Source organism: Maylandia zebra, linkage group LG2, assembly GCF_041146795.1.
Source record: "Maylandia zebra isolate NMK-2024a linkage group LG2, Mzebra_GT3a, whole genome shotgun sequence".
NCBI lineage: Eukaryota > Metazoa > Chordata > Actinopteri > Cichliformes > Cichlidae > Maylandia > Maylandia zebra.
The window spans coordinates 15,815,850-15,842,586 of record NC_135168.1 but is presented as its reverse complement, the minus strand read 5'-3'; the positions used below and the strand labels follow the sequence as shown (position 1 = coordinate 15,842,586).

Below are 26,737 nucleotides of genomic sequence, written 5' to 3'. Positions count from 1 at the left end.
CAGGAAATGCAATTATAGCAACCATTGGAAATGACTGTGCCACTACAACCAAGAGTGGTTTGTTTTTTTTCCTGCAACCATTTTCTCAAGTGATTGGAGAAGCGAGCTGTAAATGAATGAGGAGGCACATGAATAGTTCTCAGAATACACGTCATATTTTATGACCCGTAAGATCATGCAGACAACTTTTTTTTCTGTAATTACTCATTCAGATCTATATTGCTTCATTCAGGGAAGTGAGTCACATTTCAGCAGAAATGGATAACATTGTTTTGTTGCTAATGCTGAGAAGCTTGGTGCAGTAAAAAAAAAAAAAATGTTGCTTAATGTTCTCCAGCAATCTTCTGAATGTTCAAAAGCTTTTCTGCGGTGCCTAGGACCACCCCAGCTAAAGTTTCATGTTGGCTCCGTCAGGCAGTCATTGCTGCCTCTTACTGAAGGCTCAAGCCATTCAACCCACCATGGTAATTTAGATAGAGTGAATCACTACTCTCAAGGCCAAACACTTATAGGGGAAACTCAGAAACTGGCAACTTCTTTTCAAAATAATTCCACAAGAACCTTTGAAAAAAGAGATTTCCAGCAAAAGCACTGGACTTAAACACATTCTGAGAAAAGCAAGTCTCTCAAGAGTCGTGATGTCTTACAAGCTGGTGATTTGTTTATATTGTACAGCTTGTTATATTGTAGTTAACTGTGCTCCCACTCTTCTTTCAAAATAAAACAGGAAGATGCAGTGATAGGAAATGACAGACTGCTGCAGTTACTGTCAATAGCATGTTAAAGATGTAAACAAACAGATCAAGAATTTGCGGCTATCGTGATGGTTGCAAATTTATGCTGTATATTCGAGACTGGGAAATATGATCTTTAATGTCTGAATGTTTCGAGAAATCTAACTGACTGACTGATACTCTTAAAGCAAATGAATTGTTTTATATCAATAAATTAGATGATCATTTCTTGTGATTAATCCACAGAGAATTGCCGACTAGTAAACTTCAGACATTTTAAAGCATTCTAAAAATGGCTGTGAGATATGTGTAGACTTCCATCATCTCAGCTGATGACTCACTGCTTTATTTTGTCATGATGCTGCTACTAAAATTTGAATCCTAGTAACACTGATCATGTAATGTGTTACATTATATGTGTTTACATATAATCCCTTGTATCGATAGCTAGTTACCAAATAGTGCAGCTCCACTTTGATTGATTATTAAAAGATTTATTTCTTCTTGTTTCAATTTCGAGTGCTTCTTTAGATCAAGTATAAATGTTAGAAAAGTGAGAACTGGCACACTTCCCTGTGGACTGTTCCTGGTTTCTTTAGATGCAAGAAAACACAGTGGTGCGTGCAATGTCAGTGCTTAAAACTGTGCTGCCTGCGCTGAACTTAGAAACTGTAGCATTTTATCTAGGTGCGAACACGATCTCTCTGGACAAACAAGGAAGCCGAAGCTGTCCACACATGAATAAATACAACCAAGTGTTTTGTCAGCAGGCTAATTGTCAAAGCAGCTTTTGAGAAGGAGTGTAATTACTATGTAATCGGAGAGCTGTCAGAAAGAACTGCTAAGCAGTCATCATCTGTATGATGATCTGCCATGTGTAGCAATGTCTGCAGGAGAGAGAGGGAGAGAGAAGAGGAGAGATGGAAAAACAGTAATGTGAAGCTGCTCGCATTCACTGCTCTCCGATGGAATCAACTTTCTAAGTGTATTTACAAATCATACGTTAGAAATAAATGGCAGAGATTTTAAGCACAATGTGAGCTGATGAATGCCTATATGGCTGTGTAGGAGCACATTATGTGTGGGTAAATGGAATGTCTGTTTCTATAATGCAATAATTATGTAATCCCTGAAATATTGGTTACATCCCGATTCCCCTGCTAAGAAATGGCTTAAAAGAAATTTCTGTCTTTGATCAGACAGAAAGTCAGGAGAAGAGTGGGCAAGGCTGCAAAAGCACTGAAGGTACTCTGGCAGGAAATATGATGGAATTCACACAGCTGCTGCTGCTTCTTCTTCTTCTTCTTCTTCTTCTTTTTTTTCCTCAAAACCCCCAGTCCCTGAAAATTGCCAACTCTCTTTGCAGAGTAAATCCCCAAAACTCACCTAGGGCAAGGTTGTTCTAATGGTTCCAAATTCCACTGGGTACTGCCCCCCAACCCCCCAGCCCCTCCCCATTACGAAACACCACCCTCACTCCACCTTCAGGGCTTCTCAGTGAAAAGCTGCTGTCTTTTTTCACTACTAAAGAATACTGCTGTCTTCAACAGCTGAGGTGAAAAGAAATGTAGCCATTGATGAGAAAGAATGTATTGATTTTGAACATCCTACCTAGTCTAGATGGCTTGTTTTATCATAGAGTCCATTTATTATTCATTTCACATAAAAGTCAATCTGGGATTTTTTTTAAGTGATCTCCCATTTTTAACAGTATGTTTTCTGAATTTCAATCAAGCAGAGTGAAGGTTCTGCATTTTATTTTCATGTCTCTCTTTTTTTCACTGTTTCTTTTTGCATTTTTTCTGTAATTGTAAATATTCCTCTGTGCGTATATAAAAAGTAAGCAGAATACCTTAAGCAGTAATAGGAAAGCTACGGCCTCCATAAGTTATCTGTGATCCGTTTTGATGGAATTCTTGTGATGCACACATACTGCAATTTTCCTATTGGAGAAGGGCGAGCCAGTCAAAGCAAATGCCCTTTCAATTCCATTAGCAGTTGCATCAGTCTCTTAATGGAGAGTAAAATGGCACAAGACCTTTTGCAGTACTTATACAATGAATATGAAAAGGCTTTCACTAAGGCTGCCAAGCTTAGTGGGTGCAAAACGGCTTTTAATTGTGTCCCAACTCAGTGTTGGGACATTATGCGCTGTATTCCAGGCTTGTCAATGCTTTCATCAAAAAAAAACATTTTCAAAGGATGAACATCATAGAAACCTAATTGGTCTAAATGCCCCAGTATCAAGAAGGAGTATGAAACAGATTCTAGAAAATGTAGTGATAGCTTAACTCAGCTTACTGACAGTGATAGCCTCTGTTACAGTTATTCAGAATGGACCAAATCTGTGAACAGACACATCTAAGCTGTTTTAGGTTGTCTGCTTACCGAGCAAAAAATGTCTTCTATAAAAACTGTGTAGGGGTGTCGTCCTAGACTTTTCTGGTTCACTAATACCACTCAGTGCACTTTTCTCTTGTAAACACACTGCAGTAGGAAAGTCTTCAGATCACAAACTTCTAAAAACAGAGTATTAAAAGAAATTAAAAACAAAGATCCACCCTCGTTGGTGTTTATGCAAATATGCAGGGGCTTCATAAATCTACATTTGATACCGCAAGCGTCATTAAGATGAGAATGAGTCTGTCATTTCAGCACTTGCATGCAGTATTAATCACAAAGGTCCTTTTAAACCATGTTGCTGATGGAGATGATGACAAGCTGAAGTTGAGGAATTATGCAAAGGAGGCATCCGTCTTGATCTGATTTCAAAGCAAAGCCCCATAAACCACACAGCTGTTTCATCTGCCTTTCTAGTCACTAAGTCTTCACATTAAAGGGCATCTTAATTCCCTCTGTGTCTTGATGGAAGACAATGCCAGGTTTCTTAAAGGGTCATTGTTTTAGTTTGCTTCTTCTTTTTTTTTTTAAACACACAGTCCAACATCTGCTAGGCCGTGGATAATGTAAATGAAATTGCTATGGCACCATAAGCCCATAATTTAGCATGGTTTGCTTTTCAAGCCTTCAAATCTGACAGTGAAGTTCACAGAGAATGTGCAGTGGACTGCTACTCTCCTGCTACCACTTTTTCCTCATTGGTTAACATGGAATCAGAAGGAGAGAGGGTGTCTCAGACCATGTCCTGAGTGAAATTGGATTCAAACTCACATCTCAAATTAGAGACCAGAAACCATTGCACCTCATACTACTCCGATATAAGAACACCTACTGTGTGCAGCGAAATTGATCACGTGAAAAAAAAAGTATGTGTTGTTATGACCTATACATACAGCCTAGGATTTCAGAATGTTCTGACTTGAAAGGCTCGATATATGAAATGTAGCATGCTATTAAAATGTTGATTCTTATAATAAAATACAGACAAGTCTCACTTAGAAGCTCACCATTTGATCTTAACCAGACAAAGATTAAGGGGATGACATATGTTGCATAATTAAAGTCCACACATAGTTGTGTTTCAGATATAAACACTTAAAAGAGCATAACGCTGTGATATATCTCAGTGCAATTCTTCAAAGAGTTAGGTGGTCAATAGGGTTACTCCCTAGATTTATACTGTGTATGTGCTGATATAGAGAGACGCCATTTCATCAAGCTTCCCAAGGCTGTCGCTTCTCCCTCGGTGTGACATCGAGAATCTGGTATATTTACCACATTTTGAGACAGTTTTTGGCACTTTCTGTTTAGGTAAACCATTATTTTTTGTTCAGTGCCTGCTACATCTGTCTTTGTAACAGGCACCTCAGTGGATTGTGGCACAGCAGCCTTGTAGCAGTTTGTAAAGCACTGCATAGGATGCAGCTTAATGTAGTTCATGGGGTTTTATGTTCTCTTAGTTCATTGTGGGATTATACATTCAAATTCTGCATGACAAATCCTACTCCTTTGAAGGTTTGGGGAATTTTGTGTTTACTGAGCACTTTGCTTAGCATGTGCTCTGAGATTTAAAAATAAAAATGAAACAGCTTATTTTCATGTTATAGTTCAGGCATGCCTTTAACATGTTGAATCATCAGAAATTGATTCAGGAGTAATCAAACTGATGACAGAGGAAGTGTTCAGGCTCATCTTTTTGCTTACTGTGGTGGCACTGCTCCCAAAAACCATAATCCACCTGCGCTGCGTACCACATTTTTATGGGTTTGAAGTAAGTTCCATTTTCAAACTCTCAGGGTAAGTTGCAAAATAAACAAGAGTAATTAAGGCATTAAAATAAAGATTTGTTCAGATCTCCCATGTGCAGTATTTATGATGTGTAACGGTAGGACAGATTGTTTTTACGGACTGATTTTAGTGAAATATTTCATTTGATTGGTTGGAGATTATATTCAGCTTCGTTAAAATCCTTTTGTAGTCCCTATAAAGTAATGTGCCTACGTTTTGCTTTTTAAAATAATACTTTCTTGCTGTAAACATTTCACTTGCTTCCACGTTAGATACTTCCTTGTGTTATCGTCTTGATTGTCCCCTCAGCTGCATTCTCCTTTCCTGCTCATTGACATTTCACTGGTACACTGGTGCATGCTGATTACATGAAAGTGCTTCTGCTGGAAAGTGGAGCTCACGGGTGCTGCAGGCTCATACAGTGGAATTAGACCCAAAGGTGAAGTAAAACCAGCCAGTGTTGATAGATAATCCACATTTCTATTAGCCTACTTAGCACTTTTCTAATAGGGCCCATAGTCTAGCCTGGGAGATGAGTGGGCTGCTGTGTTTTTCGTTATTACTAAGTCATGTCAACCATATATTTTTTAAAATACTCATACTGTAGCTGATCTTAGGCAATTAGCGTTCAGAACTGACTTTGAATGTGGTGATGTCAGGTGATGAGAGGCTTGTGTTTGATTGGATTTGATAAAACTCTAATCATGGGCCACAAAAAGGAGAAAAAAACCAACCTTCATCTGCGTCTGATGATTTGCTTTTATGGACTTTACAGCCACATGCTGATGCTATGTAATTGCAATCAGGAATTAATTAAATTTTGATTGGCCTTCTGAACCAGCATTGTGGACTCTTGTCACTACTGATTCTGCTCTGTCACGTCCATCTGTGTAACTTTGTGTCTAGCTGTCTATGTGAAGACCTATCTCCTCGTTTGTGTGTCTAAAGATGAAAGTGATGTTCTTGGAAATTATAATATTAAAAAGCCATGTGTATGTGTGTATGTAGGTGCACGTTGCTACTGCATGTAAAAAAAGCCCAACGTTTTTTTTTCCCTTTTTTTACTTACTTGAAGATTTTTCCTTGCTGTGAATGGCTTTCATGTTTCCTCTGAGCTATATGGAACTAAATGGCTCATTTGCCAGAACTGAATAGGTTGTTTTATGCATAGGGTTGCACACTGAAAAGTGAAAGCACATAGACAAGGATGCAAATTGCTTGGTCATTAAAGGATCCTTTCAAAATGATGACTTGAGTCCTTTCAATGAAGCTGTTCCTTGCAGCCAACAGCGCAGATTTTGATCCTTGTGTACATTGTTGAGTAAGCAAAGGTTAAATCATACACTGAAAATCAGTGTTCATGTGCTGTAAATTTAAACTCATAGGCTTCTAGGCTTCATAAAAAATCATGCTGTCAGTGCAAAAACAACAGGAGCTCCTAAAAAAAAACAAAAAACACAACTCCCGACTTTTTCAATATTCTTCAGGCTCTCTGTAAGGCAAGAAAGACGATACCCATTTGGGGCTCATTGGAGCAAATCAGAATTGTCAGCACTGTGGGTTTTTACCTTTTAAACAGGGAAGATGGATAGATAATCACCACATGCCATTCTGGGGGCCAATTACACAGCTTTGTGTGAAATTGGAAAACCTGTTCTCTCAGAGCTCTAATGGATGTTCTGGTCATTAGTTATTTGAGAGTCTTCTCTGGCTGTAATCAAACATGAAACATTGCGTTAAGCGCCCATAAAAGAACAGCTGCCTCTCTAAGTGACCTTCTGTTTAAGAGAACCCAACTGTCAGCCATGTGGCGTTTTGTGACAATTATTATGTGTATCGCCATAAAAGCACTTCTTATTTCCTGTTTTTTTGCAGTGGTTGCATCTCATTTTAATGTCTTGCTCTCGGTTGTATTTACCTTTCTGGGTCTGTTAAGTGGCACTGTGCTGTCATAGCTCGCATATAAGGCAAATGCATAATCTTACCCATCTGCTCTCTCTTCGCAGTCGCGTCGCTTCAGTCTGGGTGTAATTTTAATCAGCAAAATTAATTATTTATTATTTCGATTTTCCCACTATTAGGGATTCTTAAACTCCTATGCTGATGCCTGTTTTTCTCTCTCCTCCTCTCCAGGTGACCATCTGTCAAGTCAGCAAGCTCCACCTCCTCTGCCACCAGCTCCACCCCCACACAGGCAACACCCCTCCATCACTTCCCTGAGCCGCAGCTCACTGGCCAATCAAAGGAGCCCAAGTCCACCACCCACAGCCGGCCTGGCGGCTGACTTGCAGAGTACGGCGGAATGCGTCCAGCTGCAGGACAGCTGGGTCCTGGGCAGCAATGTGGCCCTGGAGAGCAGGTGAGTGAACCATGGTGACCTACAACAGAACTGAAAGATTCAGGTCCAGATGTTATACTTGATGTATTTTCACCACTTTACATGCTGCATTTTTCATTTGAAAAGTGAGGGAGGTGGAAGTTGGCATATCTGTGTGCTGCGTGTTGAATTTTAATGCCTTTTTTTTTGGTCACGTGTTTCATGTGTCCTAAATCTGGTGACCTGTCTCATTAATCCACTGGCCTGTTTGATGTGCTTTTAAGACATCAGCCCATATTTCTAAAACTTACAGTCAGAGTTACCAGTCACTCAGTCTGTCATTAATGAACCAGTAGTTTGTTTTTTGTTGCCAAAAATGAGCTTTATATTTGTGTTTTTATGCTTTCTGCACATCTTTGTGATCATTTTAATGATCTGCACGGACCCATATACAGGATCAGCGGTGGAAGAAGGCACTGAATACATGGCAGTCTTAGTAGATGATAGTCGTAGCTTGCAACTTCCCCAAGACAACAGCGGGGGACTCCAACAGCCAAGGCCGTGGAACACACTGAAAATTTCACAACACAGATTTTTAATAGCTGATGATTTTATCAATGTTTTGGTGCCATTCCTACAAACATGAGATGGTCACTCTATAATTTAAGGATTTCTCGACCAATTTTTAAAGTGATATTACACTGACACATGTTCATGACATAATATAGTTCCCTATATACCAGTTCATCACATTTCTACACTTTGTATGAATCTAAAGGGGTGATTGCTAAGTCGGAGAGACACAATGAGAAGGAAAATACATGATTAGGGAGAAGTATGTGAATATCTCTGAACTTGACAGTTATAATCAGAGAGGCCATAACTTAACAAGAAACTTGGTAAGCAGAGAGTGTGTTATACCAAAATCTGCTGCGCAAGACACTACTTTGTCATAAGAGCCACTGCCAAGTTTTCCCCCTGAAACATTAGTTACATCTTTCTTAATCAGTGAGCTCAAAATATCCTGGCTAATGAAGTGTGGTACATTGCGCTGTGACTCAGAAATGGCCTAGAGTAGATGATTGCATTCTAGCCTGATATTTCACTGGCACAGCGTCCCCTTTCTGAGGCTCAGATGAATGTAAACTTTGAATTTTGCGTGTGGCAGCATGGGGTAACAATCTCCTATGATCTGACTGAATCAATTGGGATACGTGGTGACAGTCTCACTTTCTTGGGAAGATGTGGTGATTGAATACTAACCGCTCAATGACCTTGAGCTGTCTTAGCTATATCGACAAAACAATATGTGCACACCTATCATCAGCTGAGGCATAAATCACTATCACCACAGTGGACTCTAAATCAAGTGCTTGTCAGTGGGTGGGAACAGGGGGTTGCCGAGAACCAACTGGGCCAAAAGGGAAGACCCGGTTCAGCACATAATTATAGATGTCAAGAAAACCACCAGGTTGGGAAATGTAAACAGAAGCTCAAGAAAGTATTCATTAGGCAGCCTTCAGGGGGTTTTGGGGCTGCAAAGTCCTGGCACAGCACATAAGAAGGTGGCCCAGAGTACCACAGGGATATGAATCTCTTTTGATTCCTCAACAGTGACTTGAATTTTATTTCCGATGGAGCGTAGTAGACGTGGCCATATGCGCAGACAATAAATAATTCTGTACAAGGCAGTTGATTAAAAAAGTGTCAAGTATAAATCATAATGTTATGATCTTGTTTAATATATTTCCTGTGACATCAAGACCTCCTTGAAAATAAAGCACTCATTTGACAGCATTAGCTACTTTTACAGCAATTAGCCATAATGAATTTTGTGTGTGTAACCTCCCATAAAAGTGTTGGGCTTCAAAGCACGAGTGCACTAATTTGACTCAATACCAACTAGCTTTCACAATGAATAGCTTTCAGTGTTCTTTAAAATGAATGAAGTGCTGCACTCAGTAACTACTGCTGTAACTCCTGCTCATTATTATATGGTGAGCGAATATCACTGATCCCACTGTGATTATGCTGCCACAGCTGTGTGTGTTAAAAATCAGAGTTTGATTTTGCCTCATTTACTCCAGCAGTTTAAACATATGAAACATATACATTAAGCAGATCCTTAAAAAAAGTGTGGAGTAGTTTTAATAAGCCCCCCAGGTTTTCCTCTTACTCATGACTTGGCTTCACTTTTCTGTGTGATATTTTCAATTAGAAATATTCAATTGAATTTCATTGTAAAATGAACTGTCATGTCTCTTAAGAGACTGGTGTACATCTGGAGTAATTATTCTTGAGCAGTGCTTAATCATTTGGGTGATATGGTATCAGTAATGTTGATGCCTTTATGGTGTAAGCTATAAGCTCTGTGTGTGTTCCACTGTAGAAAAGACATGAAGGTGTCTGCTTTCCTAAATGGAAAGAGGAAGTTTCAACATTTTTAGCACTCCATTTCAATGAGATTCAAGTAGAAAAGTCGTTATGACATTTGAGGATGATTCCTTTGAAGGCCAGCATAGCCACACGTTGCAGTTATAAATGTACTGTCAATCCTCATTGGATTCATGCATCATGGGAGTCCTTTGGTGAAATGAAATTATGTCTCTGCTCTAAAATCATCATGTGTCCCTCAGATACTGCATTTTCCTCATGGAAAATGTACTAGAATTGTTCTCGGGGGTGAAAAAGAACTGCAGAAGTAATCCAAGAGGATTTGGTTTATGCGTGTGCGTGCAGAGTTGTTTGTGTGGGACGTACATGTAAATCATGACTCAGACGGTCATGCTTCAGATAACAAAGGAGAAAGGGAACTTTTCTTTGTTCTTGTACAACAGCCACTGTGTCATGATTGCACCAGAACTGATTAGTCATGTGTAAGACACCAGCCAACTAGCCTTTTGGAAGAGAAAGGAGCATGCAGCGATGGCTGGTTACCTGCCAAAATGGATGGTGGTGTAGACAAAGTGGTAATCCTCAAGACATTTTTTTCTTTTTCTGCATGTTTTGCTTTTTATTTATTTTGCCAACATCGTTGGTGCCAAGCACATTTCTGTGGTGTTTCCAGGTTTCTGCATTATTTCCCTCTAGCCTTTATTTTAGACTAGTCTATAAACAACTGCTGCTGGTGCTGCTGGTGGTTGTGCTGCTACTGTTGCTGGCAAAATGTAGTGCATCTTTTTTAAACATGAACAGTGTTACATTATAAGGAAAACTAGATTCATCTAAAAGACACATTATAAATGTAACCTTATTGGAAGGAACCACAAATATATCTCAAAACTGGGTTTCATGCAGACTGTCTCAGACATGCTGTTATGCTATAAAAAAAAACACATCATTGTATACATAAACACTAAGCTATCAAACCTATTCAGATTCACTAAATACGATAAAATCCATGTGCATGTCTGGTGGAGTGACTCAAGATGGAACCATGCTGATCAATGGCACTAAAAGTGTGGTGACGCAAAAATACATTCACAGTGCAGAGCTAGCTCTAACAGATTAGCACTTGCTTGAACACCCACTGTTGAGAGGGCAGGTGCTAATCTGGAGGAGAGACCATAACTGCAGCAAGTGTGAAAACAAGTCACCGCAATGCCAACTCACATCTGTAGTCTTTTTTTGGCCGTATTTAAAGCAGCCTGATTATTCCAGCTCTCACCTTGAAATGCTAATGCTAATACTGAAAGCGGCTAATGGCCAGATTACATATTCGCAGGGCTTCGATTTACATTGTTTCTAGTGTGCTCTCTCACCCCGACAGCTGGAGGTTAGCCGTAGACAAATCCACCCACTCACTGTTTAGTCTTTTGTCCTCTATGAGGATTTTTTCAAATGTCATCATGATGACAAGCAATGTTGTGAGAGCAGAGGAGACCAGGCTGGCTGCTGCTTTTGTGTTTTCGGGCATCTCAATGGGACAGACAGGCGTGCACACAAACACACTGCGATCACACTGACACACAGCCATTCACTCGCTCTCTATCCCTTTCAGTCTCACACTCTCTTGATTGTCTCTTTTCCCTCTCGCTCACTCACAACACACCACACTGCTATCACTGGGGCTGGCTGGATTAGCATAGTAATGTGCCTTGTTGCATCACACTGGCTGTAATCAATTACAGCCGGTCATCCAGTGTCTATAGCTGCAGACATTTACACTAGTCTGCTGTTTGTTAATCATGTCCAACAGCATTTCATCTTTAGACCCCTTCAGTCTGCTCTTTAGAGAAAAGTGCGGGCAAACATGAAAACCATCAGCACTAGAATTACTGAAAACGCCAAGTTCAATAAACGTCCCATATAAGAATTAGTCTTGGTAAGGCTGGTGCACACACTTTCAGACTGACCCTGCATTCTCAAGTACGAAGCAAAGAGGGATTTAACTGATGCAAGTATACCTGATTTTACAGTTTTAAACCACTAATGAATGTGCCGTATGTTCTTGGTAATTATACACTGATTAGCCTCAACACTAAAACCACTGACAGGTGAAGTGAATAACACTGATTATCTCCTTACAATGACATCTGTCAGGGGCTGGATATATTGGGCAGCGCGCGTACAGTTCGTCAAGCCGATGTGTTGGAAGGAGGAAAAATGGGCAAGTCTGAAGATCTCTGAATTTTGACAAGGGCTAATTTGTGATGCCAAGAAAACTGAGTCAGAGCATCTCAAAAACAGCAAGTCTTGTTAGGATTTCTGGCATGTAGTGGTTAGTAACTACCAAAGGTTGTCTATGGAGGCACACGTGGTGAAACTGCTCCAGGGAGCCCATAGTGATTGCACAAAAAAAAGCTATTGTAGTACAAACTGCAGAAAATTGTAATGATGGCTATGATAGAAAGTTGTCAAAACACACAGTGTGTGTCTACTGTTGAAAGTACCTGCAGTTGGCACCGTGGAGTGTGCATGCCTGATTTTTGCCTAGAGGAGAGATGGCCGCAAGGTTTGTACTGTGGAAAGAAGAGCCAGTGCTAGTATTCGTGTGGATGTTACTTGGACATTAAAAATGGATCTAAACATTGGTGCAGATGACATATATCCCTTCTTGGCAACAGTATTTACTGATGGCAGTGGCCATTATCAGCAGGATAATGCACTCTGTGACACGGTAAAAAATGTTCAGAAGCAGTTTGAGGAACATGACAGAGATTTTGAACTGTCATGTCGGCTCACATCGACTTGACCCGACCTTCAAATTCCCAAGATCTCAATCCGATCAGGCATCTGTGGGTTTTGTTGGAAAAACAAGTCAGATCTATGGAAGCCCCAACTTGCGACTTATAGGACTTAAAGGATCTGCAGCTAAGGTCCTGGTTCCAGTTACCACAAGACATCTTAAGAGGTCTTTTGGAGTCAATGCCTTGACGGATCAGCGGTGTTTTGGCAGCACTAAGGGGGCTTGCATACTGTTAGGCTGCTGGTTTTACTGGTGTAGCAGATCTGTGAAGGTAGATTTGCATTATTCAGTCAGTTAATCAACTAAACATTGTAAATATCTATACCATTTTGTTGGATTTGTCTAGTAGTTGCTAAAAATGATACTTTGTGTATTTGTTTTTAGTGTCTAGTAGTAGTAGTCTCTTTCCTGAGAATGAAAAGATAATGTATTCATAGCATTGCCCAAATAAAGGACACAGAGATTTACTGCATTTATTTAGAGGCAAAACTGTCTCCAGATCATCTGCCTAACTTGCATTCGGTGTTCACCTTCCTCAGATAGAGTACATAACCCTTTCAGCACACACATACACGTCCATGTCTCTTTCTGTCTACCTCATCAGATTGCATCCACTTACACTTAACTCCCCCGATAGCCGTGTCTGTTTGCCTGCGTGTCTGACTACACGTCTGCCGCCTCCAACGTTGTGCAATTTTTGACCTCAATTCATACCCAACTGCATATTATAGAGTCTGCCGCAGCTACAGTACAGATTGTTCCAGACTGAGTGGTCTGAACTTCTCTTGGTTGCAGATGCCCGGTGCATTGTCATTCCAACAGTGAAACCTCATAACCTTTAAATGGAATCCCTGTCTGATCACAATGGCACGTGTCAATTGAAGCATTGAGGAGCCAGACGATACAAATCTGACATTTGTTCTTTTAGTCAAGAATTGATCAGTGGAGGTTTTACCTCAGAGATATGCTCACAGGAGAAACAAGAAACCTGAAATATCAGCGGCACCGCTGAAATACAAGAACTGCATTGTGGTGATGATGATGTGTCCTCCTGTCACATGTGTAAAATCTGTACGCCACTTTACTTAGAGACTAATATTCAGTCTGGAAAAAGAAGAATGCAGCAAAAGATGAAAGAATAATTTTTAGGGGCATTCAGAGCTTCCCTGAACTATGTAGTCATGTGTTCATATTATATAATCAGCCAAAGTCTGATTATTATTAGTAAGTGTCACGACATGGATTTTCAGTCTTTAACTGCTCGACTTCAGATTTTTCGCTCAATTAGCCATTCTCAAGCTCTTTAGTACAGAATCACAGTCAGGATTAAAACAGCCTTTACAAAACTTACATTTGAGACTTCACAGATGCTGCACAAATAATTGATGAGCAAACACGGGTTTATCGGTTTACTGGTGTGTTTAAATTAGTGGTTACCGTGGCAACCAACTCCTCCAGGAGAATCTACATAACACATTAAACACGACTTGTGGAAAACATTGTGTAGGACTTTTAGCAGAATGTGAGAATAAGAAAGCAAATCGGTGCATTCTCTTGCCCTTGGTCTGTGAAATTTGACTAATTTAGCACATTTGTTCAAAGTGGTATTTAACTAACTTTTTTTTTGTCTTATGTAAGTCGTCGTTTGCCTGGGAGCCTGCATTTTATTACTATATCAGTTTAGATGTTTGTATTTAATGTATTGTTTTAGTGTTGTCCTCACCTTTTATGCAGTTTGTTTTTTTCTCATAATCTTACAGCACTTAAGCACAAGATGGCCGAGTTCCAGTTGATATTAGGTGGTACAATATGGCTATTTTCAGGTGTAATTTTGTGTGTTACAGGTGTGGGTGACTCATTCATGTATGAGTGAGTCAAGTGTTCATAAAGAGAAAACTCATAAATGAAGCTGTTAAGTATTTTCTGGAGTGCTAAACTACTTGGGGTGCCTTACATCTAGAGTTTACAATACTGGTGTGAAAAAAACATGTTATCAATTTTCTGACTGTATTCTTCTTTATTTTAACAAAAAACGGGCATTGCAATAAGATTATACAGTTGAGGATTGGAAGAACATTTTCAATGCATGGTCAATCTGTCCAATTTCCCTGGCTGTCCACATAAGCCTGAAGGCATTTAGGTATTAATCTCTAAGTAGTGGCAAGAGTGGCAACAAGGCTTAATTCATTTACTTAAGAGCTTTTCACGTGGGGTTTAAAAGTTAATAGGACGATCACTCCGTAGTGCATTTGATTAAACCCTCTTAATTACCCCAGGTATAATGGGCTATTAGCAAAGGCCCAGTTGTAAAAGGGCAAGTGGGAGATGATTGTTTTTATGAGGTACTTCTTGTTCACCTTTTCCAATGTCAGGATTATACAGGATAGTAGATTATAACCCAGTTCCTCCTGTGGTGTGAGCCATGGGGAGTTGTAGCATTGCTGGGTATATTGAATTTTGATGATTCTTTATGCGTTTAACTATGTAAGTTTAATTTTGGAACTGTATATGACTATTGGAGGCACACTGGACACAAAACCAGTAGCAATCTGGGGCCATTTTGTCAAAGATAACCACATGATAACTGTGTGAGGTAGAACCACTGACTTAATAATGCTTTTTTTTGTTTTTGTTTTTCTACAGGCACTTTCTTTTTAAAACGGGCACAGGGACGACACCTTTCTTTGGCGCAGCAGCCCCTGGGTACACCATGGCAACGGGGACTGTTTACTCCACACCTGCGCGTCCTTTGCCCAGAAACAGCCTGTCCAGGGGGGCTTTCAAGTTTAAGAAGTCCCCTAAACATTGCTCCTGGAAATGCACCGCCCTGATTGCTGTAGGCATAGCTGTGGTTCTGTCCATCATTCTCTGCTACTGCATAGGTAAGGCTAAGATAAACATAAATTGCAATGTAAAATCAGAAACAGTTTTTCATGATTAATCTCCAAATGCACAGCTCTGTTCACAACTTAATTAGCTTCTTTTTTTTTGGTTTGTTAGGGTTTTTTTTGTCAAGAATGTACCTTTTTTCAACAAAAGTTATATATTGCTGTTTAGGTTGAGAATAAAGAGTATAAAAGAAGAAAGAATGAAGGGAAATATACAATTTTAACCCCAGACATGATGCCTTGATCACGATTCTTATATTTTTCCAGTTCAGCCTTAGCTTTAAAAATGCATCGTGACTATGTGGCTAATTAAAATTTTAGTAAGGGATTATTACATATGTACCTTACCAAATCTATTTTACAATTTAAATGCATGCTTCTTAAAATATGTGTTAAACAGAATATAACTAAACTCTGCTCCTGTCTCTTCACAGACAGACCTTTAAATTGAACTATTTTGTTGTCTGTGTTTAATGTCTGAATTTTGACAGCATCTTTTCAGTGCCCTATTATGTCTCAATTAGTAATGTAATGATAGCTCTTTACAAACATCCACACAGCAGCGGCACAGGTTGGGTCAGGTGGGAAGACAAAAATAGGAATATGGAACCGGGGCAGGAGATCGTGGACATTTGTATCACAGCTTTTGGTCTCATTTTCAGGAACCTTATTTAAAACTAATTGAAATTTTAAAAGCTAAAAGAGCCACATGGTATTGGTTTCAAGGAATTTAGTTCTGATGCCTGAACACCTGAACCCAGTTTATGTGTTTCTTTATGTCACAATCATAGACACACCTCGTCTTAATTTCACAATGTATGTTCCCTATAAAATCTGCACGTCTTATCAGTTCAATACTTCTGCTATAGCAGCTTTTTAAATTCGCTTCTCTTCCAAACGTATCCTCCACACACTCGAGTACTCACAATGTTTTGCTGCTGATCCGTTTGGAAAGAGTTCAGCAGGTGAAAATGTAATCTTTAAATTGCTCATATTACCCACTACTCTTGGCTGAACATCTTCACTGAGGTCTAAAAACAAGATTTCCCCCTTGATTCTCTGAAATAGCAATTAAGAGCAGATTCAGCCTGAAAATCCTAGCATCCACTGACAATATTTTTTTGGAACCATATATTGTTTATCGTGCACATATTTACACTGTTAGATGCCAACTGTTCTCATATTTGTAAATTTAAAATTAACCAACCATCTAGCCAGACAAAATGAAGTTTACCCCAAGCTTTGGTTAAAAATATTGCCACTGCATAGTTTTTGTTATTGCCTGACATTGCATGTCACCTGATTACATGAAAAGCAATTGTTTTTGTGCCAAGAGCAATGTATGTCTTTCTATTGTAAGGAGAAAAAATATGACTCTGTCATCTTCATTGACATTTGACAACCTTCAGACAAGCCATTTGGTCAAATGGAACAAATGAGAGGCAAGCTGGCTAGTGTGAATGGAGATGGCATGCCTCTTAATCTCAATGAAGTTTGATCTCTGCCAGGAATATTGCTATTTCACTGCCTTCTCCTTTTTGCAGCAATTGCAGACGTCGCGATATGATTCAGTATCTGACTAAGCTCTCAGTCAGATATGCAGACATGCCATCAGTACACTTTCCAGCAAGACATTCATACTTGTTTCCCTTTGACAGGGGGGTGTGCATCACCCTCATGCTTCTGATCCCCATCTCACAGGCCGACAGGCCTTTCATATCTTTGGGGGTTTCTGTTAAAACGCAGGCATGGAGGGAGGTTCAAATGGCACAGATGGCAACGTCAGAATGGAACAAGTTTGGGAGCTAAACTCTTTTAACAAAGGAAGCAGTTCTAAACTCTTGAAATTTAACCTTGGTCCACAAAGCCTTTGTTGCACTACAACTAAAACTCGTTTATACTGTCAAACAGGAAATGCTTTTATCTCGGTCAGGAAGATAAACTAATGCTCATCTTTTAACCCTCCTTTGGGCAATATTTCCTTCAAGAAGGCTTTTGAATGCTCTGTTGTTGATGTTGTTGCTTTTTTTATTTATTTATTTTTTACAGCGTGTCAGAGCTGACTTCTAGCTAACCTTTATAATCTTGACCACAGCAATAAAGCCGTTACAGATTCATCTCTCCTCCTGCCCTCCCTTGTCATCCAAGCCCTTAATCTTTACACTGTGCCTTTCTCCCAGAGCGGATATATAAGTATTCATCCAGCTTGGAGGCAGGGGAAATGTGACACAGTTGTATAAGGAGAAATATGGCGATGTTGGGAAGATCCTATAACTAGTGTTTTATTGCTAAATAGAGAGGGAAGTGCTCTAGGAGGAGAGGTCATAAATGTGCTATATCAATATCAATATTCATAATCCCTTTATTGACTTAACTGTTTAGTTACTTGGTTGTGGTTCGTGATCTTGTATCATAAAATTAAAATGAATGTCTACATAAATATTTTACCTTTGCTCCTCCGTGGAAAGGAATCAGTTGCTATTTTTGTTTGTCTGTTTTAAGCTTGTGCTCATAACAGATCTGCAGAGTTTACTCAGGAAGAATGTGCAGAAACTGCCATTTGTTCAGCTGTTGTTACTAACAGTTCTAGCAGATTGGATTCATTTACAACATTTTCATCCCAACAATCACCAACTCGTTTAATTGTAGACCTGTCGAATGCTTGGTAATTGTATTTTTGGCCCGACTCCAGAGTGTGCGCCTCATCTCGCTCGGTGCAGAAATGCGAGCGAGCGAGGTGTGCACGCATGCGAGGGAGCGTGAGTTAAACAGATGCAGCCCTCTGCCACTTGCCTCAGGTGTCTCAGAGTGTTTCCACCACTTCCTCTCTCTTTCATCCACCGCCAATTTACCTGCCAGGTGCAATGACTCAAATAGCGACAATGTGCACTCATACTTTAATACTTTTCCGCTGTCAGTTCACACAGTCCCATTGGTACAAAGACAAGCTCAAAGACAAATGCAAGCACACCTTCATCTGCAGCATGTGAAATAGACCGTGTTTCCTGCACCATATTATTCAATGTCTTTTTTGTTCTGAAACCGAGGTTAAGATTTTATTAGCAATGATTTTTTTGGAAACAAGTATAGTTTAGATAAATTGTTTGGGTTATTTTTTTTTTTATTGAATACATTTGAAGACTTAAATCCTCACCAGCAGAACAGTAACAAAAATCAGACCCTGGCTGACCGACAACAGCAGCTCCTGCAATTCAAATGAGGCAAACCTGCTGAGGTGAAGCTTTCGTGTTCCAGCTCTGCAAACTGGCCTGATTGGAAGAATTTCAGCGATTGTTCAGATATAGGGAGGCCAATCAGGACCGAGTACAGGTTTAATGCTCTGATTGAATGCAGAGGGAGAAAACCGTGTGGATTTTAGGAATGGACTTAAAACTCAACTGCATAAACAAAGCATGTCCTCACTGATTATACTGTTGAAAGTAAATGAAGATAAAAGACTTCCCTTATTTTGCATTTGTGTTTCAATGTCAGAAAACTGTAGAAAATATATTAATAATGTCTAAAAACAAACCATCCACTGTTTTGTGGACCTTTTTGCCCCGTGAAAGTGCATCTTATAGATTTCTCATTTGGGATGAAAGTCATTCACTGAAACATTGTGCCACAAAAAAAGAAAAAATAATCAATTTTGCACTATTCATTTTATTTACTCAAAGGTTGCCTCATTAAGGTGCTGGCTATCACAACAATATACACATAGCAGGAACCTTTGGTTTTAACAAGGCTATAAAATCTACCAGGGCAGGTTCCTCCACCCATGCAAAAAGCTGAGTACTGTGTTGGAGAAACTTGATGTGCCAATCAAGTGCAGAAACTTCCCAAGACACTGAGCTTTCTTAAATTGCTACTGGACCAAAAAAGCAAACCTTGTGTTGGTTGATGTTGTGGTGGAGAAAATTGTTAAGCCATGTGAGTGTGATGGAGACACTATACCAGAGAACAGGAACATCTTAGGTGTACTCTAAGCTGTAGAGCTTATTTCACAGAATCCCCTGGGGAGATTTCTAGAAAGATGGTATGAAGCAGGTTCAACCATCAAACAGCTGTAACTCAATAATTTTGAGGCTGTTGAGTTACAAGTTGTTGCCGGGATTCTGTCACTCCAGATAAGCTCTCTTTCTCTCAGGTAAACTCACTAAAGATTTTTGGGGATATTAGGCATTAGAAAAGCTTCACCTGTTCTGACTGCTTTGTGAATCCTGTAAAACAGTAGTTTGCCTATTTTATTTATTTACCTATAAATCAGAAACATATTTCATTTGGCACTCTGTTTGTCTAGTAACAACACTAACAAGAATCGTGTGAACAAGGTGTGGGAATTTGCTCTGAGAGTAGCCAGGGGAGTATTGGATGTGTATATCAGAGCTCAAACAAACGTGTTGCCAACTCACAAATTCAGCCTCTTATTCATCGTCCATGTAGATGTTCCACAGGCCAAATTTTGACATCAGCGATTAAAGGCTAGCTTTTCCAGCTTCTTTCTCAGGAAGAGAATTTCTCATGGTTCCATAAATATTAATTGAATGGACTTAGGCTGCAGGAATAACTTATGCAAATTCATAAATTGAGGGCTATTCACCTCAAAGCAATTTGTTGATGAGGTAAGTAGGGATTCAGGCCCCAGTGCGCTAAGAGCAGAAACGAGGGAAGGGCTCTCTGTGATTCTGTGGTGCCTCGGACACACAAGTGCATACCGCCACACACAGTTTCCTTTCTGGTGGATGGCTGGTGATTCTGGACACAGGATTGCAGAGCAGATAGACTCTGCATCTACAATTAGGAGCCAACTGAGTCACACAGTTTTTTTTACAGAGGGAGAGATTTGTATAAAGATTTGCTTATTTGTTGTTTTTTCGGTAAGTGGGATTTTTGTTTGTGGCATGTCAGTTACTCTGTAGGGTCACCACTTTGCCCCAAACTACTGAATGGATTGTCTTGAAATTTGAAAGAGAAATGAATCATCCTCACAGGATTAATGGCTTTGGCAGACTTACGAGTGTTTGTATTTGTGGTTCTGAGTGAACCACATGCAATCGAATTTGCTGCATATATTCAGGATCCCTGAAGGACTTTGAATTCCACGGCTATTAATTGGACACTATTGCTAATGTTTCATTATGCTGATCCTTTTTATTTTCAAATCAACCATTTCTAACATTTTTTTAATCAGCCACTGTTGGTCCATAATGCAAAATAAATAAACAAGGTTTAGAAATTGTAATGGATTGTGTACCCAAAAATTTGTAACTGGTAGTTTAATAGGGACTGTATCTACACTGTATTTGTTAGTGCACACATGCCATTCAGTGTCTCGTTTGATGAAGCAAACAATCTTCTACCAGAGTAAGATTTCTTATTTTTTTCTTCTTGCAAATACAGCTTTAGAAAAAATATTAAAAGTTATGCAAACTTTTATTTTACCTGCTTTATTTTTGATGCAGCTAATCATTTTTCTAAGCTTATGTCCCACAATATTTGTTTCCTTTTTCTCTTTTTTTTCTAGGCGGAGGGTTTTTCATTTTAGGTTAATGCACCGTGTCCCCAGCTGAGCCTTGCAATTTGGGGCCCAGCTTAACAGACCGTGTTTCTTTTGGATTCTCCTCAGTAAAAGCCACCAATATGTTGTCCTAAAAACTGAAAATATGACCATGGAAGACTATACTGTGTTTGTATTTAACTTTGAGGATACATAAGACTGTTGTAGGGTGTTCAAAATATGTTACGTACATCCTATCTGATTGTTATATTTGAACTGAGACTTACTAGGATTCTAACACTGCCAAATATTCAGAAAAAGTTGAAATATTATATGTGGGAATCGGTAGAGAAAAAAGAAAGAATGAAAAAAAGAACAGGTGTGCTCAGATCGTACAGGATTTCACATCAGGAGGTGCTCCCTGTGAAAAGTCAGACTTGTCAAAATTATCGATGAACCAGTCAGAAACCATTTCTACAGGTGATGCTGCTGATTTGTTTCAGCAGCACCTGCAAGAAAAAAAGATTCTGACACTCAGCATGGTGTTACCTGAATGTGCTGGTAAACATTATCACTCAGTGCTATCCCCATTATTTCACTGAAATTCAAGCCACCAGTGCACCTGTTCATACGATCTACCAAGGACGAGTCCTGTGTGACTCAATTGATGCCAAGCATTTCCAACAGTAGCCTTTAAAAAACACACACACTCAATTGATTTCTTAACAAAGTATCTATTAATACATTGCACATACAGTTTTCCGTCTCTTCTTGGTCTCCTTCACATTTGATAGTCTCTCTGGCCCCACATCCACCTCTCAAGTTATTTGCTGCAGTCGACATCCATCTTCCCAGCAAGCGATGGGTGTTGGAGAAAAGTTCCTCCCGCAGATCAAATGGTCGGAAATCAAGATGCTTCCTCAGCATGTTTCCTGGCTGGTGACTTTGAAGGAGATTGGCCCTCTCGCTGTGCTCACAGAAGTACCTCAGTTTCCCAAAACAACAAGAAGAACAGTTTGATTGCACCCAATACTGCGACAATAAAGCAGGTTGTCTGAATGAAAGCCAGTCACAGTTTAGTTATGTAAGAGAACTAGAGTGTTGCAGCATCTTACCCTCTCACTTCCCTCTCCTGCTGTGAGTGTCTGTCTCAATACATGGTCTTACACTTTCATCAAACTCTCTGTGTGTCTCTCTCTTCCTCCATCTTCTTCTAACACATAAAGCTGCATCTGTGTCCTTCCTGCTTTGTATTAGTGTTGGAGAAGTTACGACTTTTCCAGTGTATCTTGTGTGCTTGTCTGAAGTGGAAGCTTTTCGCCAAAATAGAAATCCTGCCTGCTGCTTTCTTAAATACAGTAACGGTTTGTGTCCAGGCACTTTGGAGCATTAATGAACCGCGCTCCCCAAGGAAACATGCCACAGCAACGGGGTTGCTAACTATTGATTGAAATGACTCTGTCTGGCCTGTATCGGTGCTGTGTTTACATAAAAACCACCCATGGCAGCGTAGTCACTGAAAACAAAATTTAAACTGAAATATTGGAAGTTAAACTGTTGTTGTTTTCACCCTGCATCGGATTCAACTATTGTGCACTCCCACTGGTCTTTTGTGCTTAAGTGGCTTGATTGTTTCTGTGCCACTATTTGGTTATTTGTTTATCTATTTCTACAAGCCCACGCAGTTATTTTTTTTTTGTGTATTTCACAGCAATGCACCTTTTCGGCCTCAATTGGCAGCTCCAAGAGTTGGACAACCAGCCGGCTTTTGAAAATGGAGGAGTTGGGAAAACAGGGCCCACTCAGTCGAGTGTAGGGACAGCTCTCTCTGCTGATGGTGAGGAAATAAGAATGACATGTAATGCACAATATTAATATTATTTATTCTTTTGTTGGCTTCACTGGATTTTAGTTTGGATTGTATATAAAATATATTGTGTGGGTTTTAAATATTCTGAATACTAAACAGTTTAAAGGAAAGGGGAGGTGTTGATTAGTTATTGGCCAATGAATGAAAAACTTTCATCTAAAATCAAGGGTTTCTTTAGTTGATGCATTTGAAATTTAATGTCAGAACAAAAAGCAGAGTGAGTTTTAACGACACACAAATTAATTAAATCAAGCAAAGGTCTAAATAGCAATAAAGACAAATTCCGGCTGCAAAACATTTGGCTTCCACATTCAGCTCAATGCCCAGACTTTCAAATTTATTGAGATCTTTCACCTTCTGAATATTAATTAACTGATTCCAGACAGCTTTCTACTCTCTAATCATAATCTCGGACCATTGTGTATTCATCAACAAGCAGGCGGGCCATTGCAGCTCACCTTTACAGCAAAAGCCACCAAATTAATCTCTAAGCGCACACATTATTTAGAATGCATAAAAACAATAATTGAGTTGAGTAGGCCAGGCAAAAGCTCAGTTGTTTAAACTCAACTAGATTTAAATCCTCATAAGTACTGCTAATTAAGATAGCATGAGACAGGTTTTGGACTGTTTAAAGGCAATCAATAGTCAGCTATTATTCTCCCTGGAGGTAAACTTGGCTTCCAGTCTTCACTTTGACTGAAGCTAAAGTGACAGGCAATGGCCTCATTACACGCACAACACTGAGGCATGCAAATAACTGGGGTCTGCCACAAACAGATATAGCCACAGCTACAGTATATCTATGTCCACACTCTATAATGCGTAAGAACAGAAGAAGCAGTAAAGGTATGCAAGTGTATCATCCAGCTGCATTCCTTCCTCAGCAGAGCCTTAGATGGTAGGGGTTTAAAAATGCTTTACAGCTTTTTCTTCTTAACAATAAAATGCATTCTTATAATAGCACCTCGCAAGCTACAGTTTTTTAATTGAGTATGAGTTATATTTAAACCCACCATTTCTCCATCTTTGCCACTCGGAGGGCACAGTTTAAAGACATCGTTCTCCAAATTGTTTTGATTTGCTGTTATTGGTCTGGCAAGGTAGTGCTCAGTATATGTGACAGATTCCATTTAGACCTTATCTGATATGAAGGCTTAGTCTATGAGTCACCGGGACCAAAGTAAAAATGGAAGACTTGGCCTCTTAGTCTTATAAAAGGGCAATTATATCTGGTCATTTTGTTGTTGAGCAGTGCATCATGGACTACAGGGAACCATTACTTTTAATACTCCCTTGCTCAGTCACAATTCATTTGGAAAAGATATGACTATTATGCCCCTGTGCATGAATAAAACAATTCAATGCTGCAAAGCAAAAGATATATGAAAAATGAGAGGATAGCAAGATTCTGCGATGACTTATTTGCACTGTTGGTCAAATGGTTTAAAAAAAAAAGTGTTTTTTCCAGTTGTTGTTGGAACTTGCACAATGTAACTTCTCAGTGTGTCCAGCCAATGCCAAACCAGCTCAATGGGGTTTAAATATGGGGACTCTGCTGCCCTTCCATCATTGTCCACTTTTCTTCTTCTGATATTTTGGCTCATTATCGTGCTCTAGGATGACCAACCAGTCGGTCTTCCTTTTTTCCACCATTTTGATAGCATTATGCTGTACTAGTTCCTGCAGTAGAGTGTAATAATCAGAAGGTGTAGTAACAAAGTCGGTTCTGATACGGGCTTTGCACAGAGACGAAGGCTGTGTGAGCGATCATTAAAAGTTGAGGCACCTATAGGAACTGTTTGCATTAACTTTCAGTACTTATTTCCATTGTTGTGAGAAAGCTGTTAATCCTTTTTCTTAATCCTTCAATATGTCTGCTTTTATTCATTTATTTATTTATATATTCATTCTTTGGGTAGTTTAGTTACTAGTTTTTGTATGATTTATTTGCTGGAATTCATACTTATCTTTGGAGTTCTTCTAAAACTTTTGGATGGTTGTGTTCAGTCAATATCACCTTAACTCTATGGTTTCGGGTTTGTTTCTCTCTTATAGGAAGGACTAGCGTGCTTCATCCGGAAAACAACTCCATCGATACTGGGCAGGTGGACATAGGGAAGCGAGTGGGTCAGAGCATTCCACCGGGTGTGTTCTGGCACTCTCAAATAAACATGGAGGAACCAGGCTTTCTTAAGTTCAACATTTCAGTACAGAAAAATGCACTGATTGGAGTCTATGGACGAAAGGGCCTCGCACCATCTCACACTCAGGTAAAGGCTTTGATGTAACTTCTTTAAAATTAGGATAGTGTGAAACTGAGTCAAGAAAACCAAAACACATCGTCTTATATTTGAAAAGTCCGATTGATAAGCGGTGAAAGCATATTGCTAGAGAATGTGCTTACTGGGGATAACTTGGATGGTTCTTTCTTTGTCACTAGTGTAACTAGATTTAGGACCCCAATATCTGGTCTCACCCTTGCTGCTCTGTTCAACTCTCAACAGATTTAATTACATTTAACGTCCTTCAATGGTGGATATGAACATAAAGTCAAAACAGTGAAGATATCCTGACGTTTCTGGAAATCCTTCCTTTTGCACTGCCTTTTTCTGTTGTTCTCAGTTTGTTTGCACATATAATACCCTGTATGTTTAATGTTTTGCATCAACAAAAATTATTGTACATCCAATTAAGGATGTAAAGATTTATTTTTTTAACCTTTTATCATTTATTTATTTGCACCTTTAGGGCACAACACAGTACTGACATATTAATCACCTTGTAAAGGCTTTTTAGCTGCTCAGTGCTCCATTATCAGGTTGTGTGCATTGGTTAATAGAGGCTTTTCACTAATGGGTGCCTGCTGTGTCTGGAAAAAAGGCAAACGGTGACACTGAACCAAAAACCGTAAAGTTTTACGAGCTACTGAAATCTCTCACCGAACACTTTTCTTAAGAATAATTACAGTAATTATCTGTGAGTTTATCACTACGAACAAGCCTTTTTTGCTTATATCTACTGAAGAGAGTTGTGGTGGCAGGATTTAGAAATTTGATTGCATTTTCTATTATCTGTGGAAGCCATTTCACTGTGTCCTAAAGAAGATGTGGGTGAAACTGACAGATTAAATTCAGATTACATAAGGGTTGTTTTTTTTTCCTTTGCTTTACTTCTATATGAATATGGGGGCTTTTGCAAATTAGAACTCGGTGTAGTTCAATTTTCTGCTCTCAGGTTTGATTTGCCCATGTGTGTGGGCATGCACAGCTTTCACTTCCACTAAATGGCTGCCATTTGCAAATTGAAGTGTTTCCAAAATGTCTGATGTGTCACTTGAATGGCATTTCTGGGTATCTGAATGTCCAGTGTCTAGTGATGGTGATGGAAGCACTCAGACAATGGCTATTTTCCACCACACTTGACAGCAAAAGCTCTTAGCTTCACCTTCTCGACATTCTCTCTTAGTAAAGATGGGCTTCACTCAAGTGAAGACAGTTAGGGCCACTCTTGATGGAAGAGAGTCCAATGCAAGTGACAATAGGTGAGCTGGATTGCACTTTCAAGGTGAAAAAAAGGTAGCCCAACAAAATCAAAGACCAAAGGGTACTAATTAACAAGACACTACTTTTATGTCTCGAGCAATTGTTGCACTGACACTCAAGCTTGTCAATGGTGGGCACTGTGTCCATTGTTCCAAATTACATTCTATTCAGGTACTGGGGGCACAAATCAATGCATTTACTTAACTGAGCATGAAAGACCCCAATGAGAGATATTGACTGTTCGTCGTATTCACAGCTTGGAAGACAAGACTGCATTTAAGTGCAACAGCCTTTCCACCTTTCTCAAATATAGAGTTCCTCCATCTGCTATTGAGTGTCTCTCTGTGCTGATACAAACCAGAAGTTGGGAGGAACAAACTTTCCTTTTTTCTTTTTTTCTTCTTAGCAATTTGTACTCTGTTGTACGACTACGGCTTGTCCACTCAATCTAAAGGCATTCACCGCCTCTGAGCATTCCTCCTCTGTCCATGGGGCATCCAGCAGTCTCTT

At 39.5% G+C, this 26,737-nt stretch overlaps 1 protein-coding gene across 4 annotated transcripts in view; it reads left to right on the top strand.

Moving 5' to 3' along the window:
- si:dkey-237h12.3 (teneurin-3) overlaps positions 1–26,737 on the top strand; it is a 133,513-nt gene that overhangs the window by 51,894 nt on the left and 54,882 nt on the right. For 3 of the 4 annotated variants that reach the window (XM_012919785.3, XM_076889441.1, XM_076889449.1), the window contains 4 exons: positions 7,056–7,281; positions 15,071–15,309; positions 22,524–22,649; positions 24,741–24,955. In XM_012919785.3, the coding sequence (XP_012775239.3) occupies positions 7,056–7,281; positions 15,071–15,309; positions 22,524–22,649; positions 24,741–24,955 (806 nt within the window). The remainder of the gene's footprint in view (positions 1–7,055; positions 7,282–15,070; positions 15,310–22,523; positions 22,650–24,740; positions 24,956–26,737) is intronic. The other variant, XM_012919787.3, reaches the window with a different exon arrangement.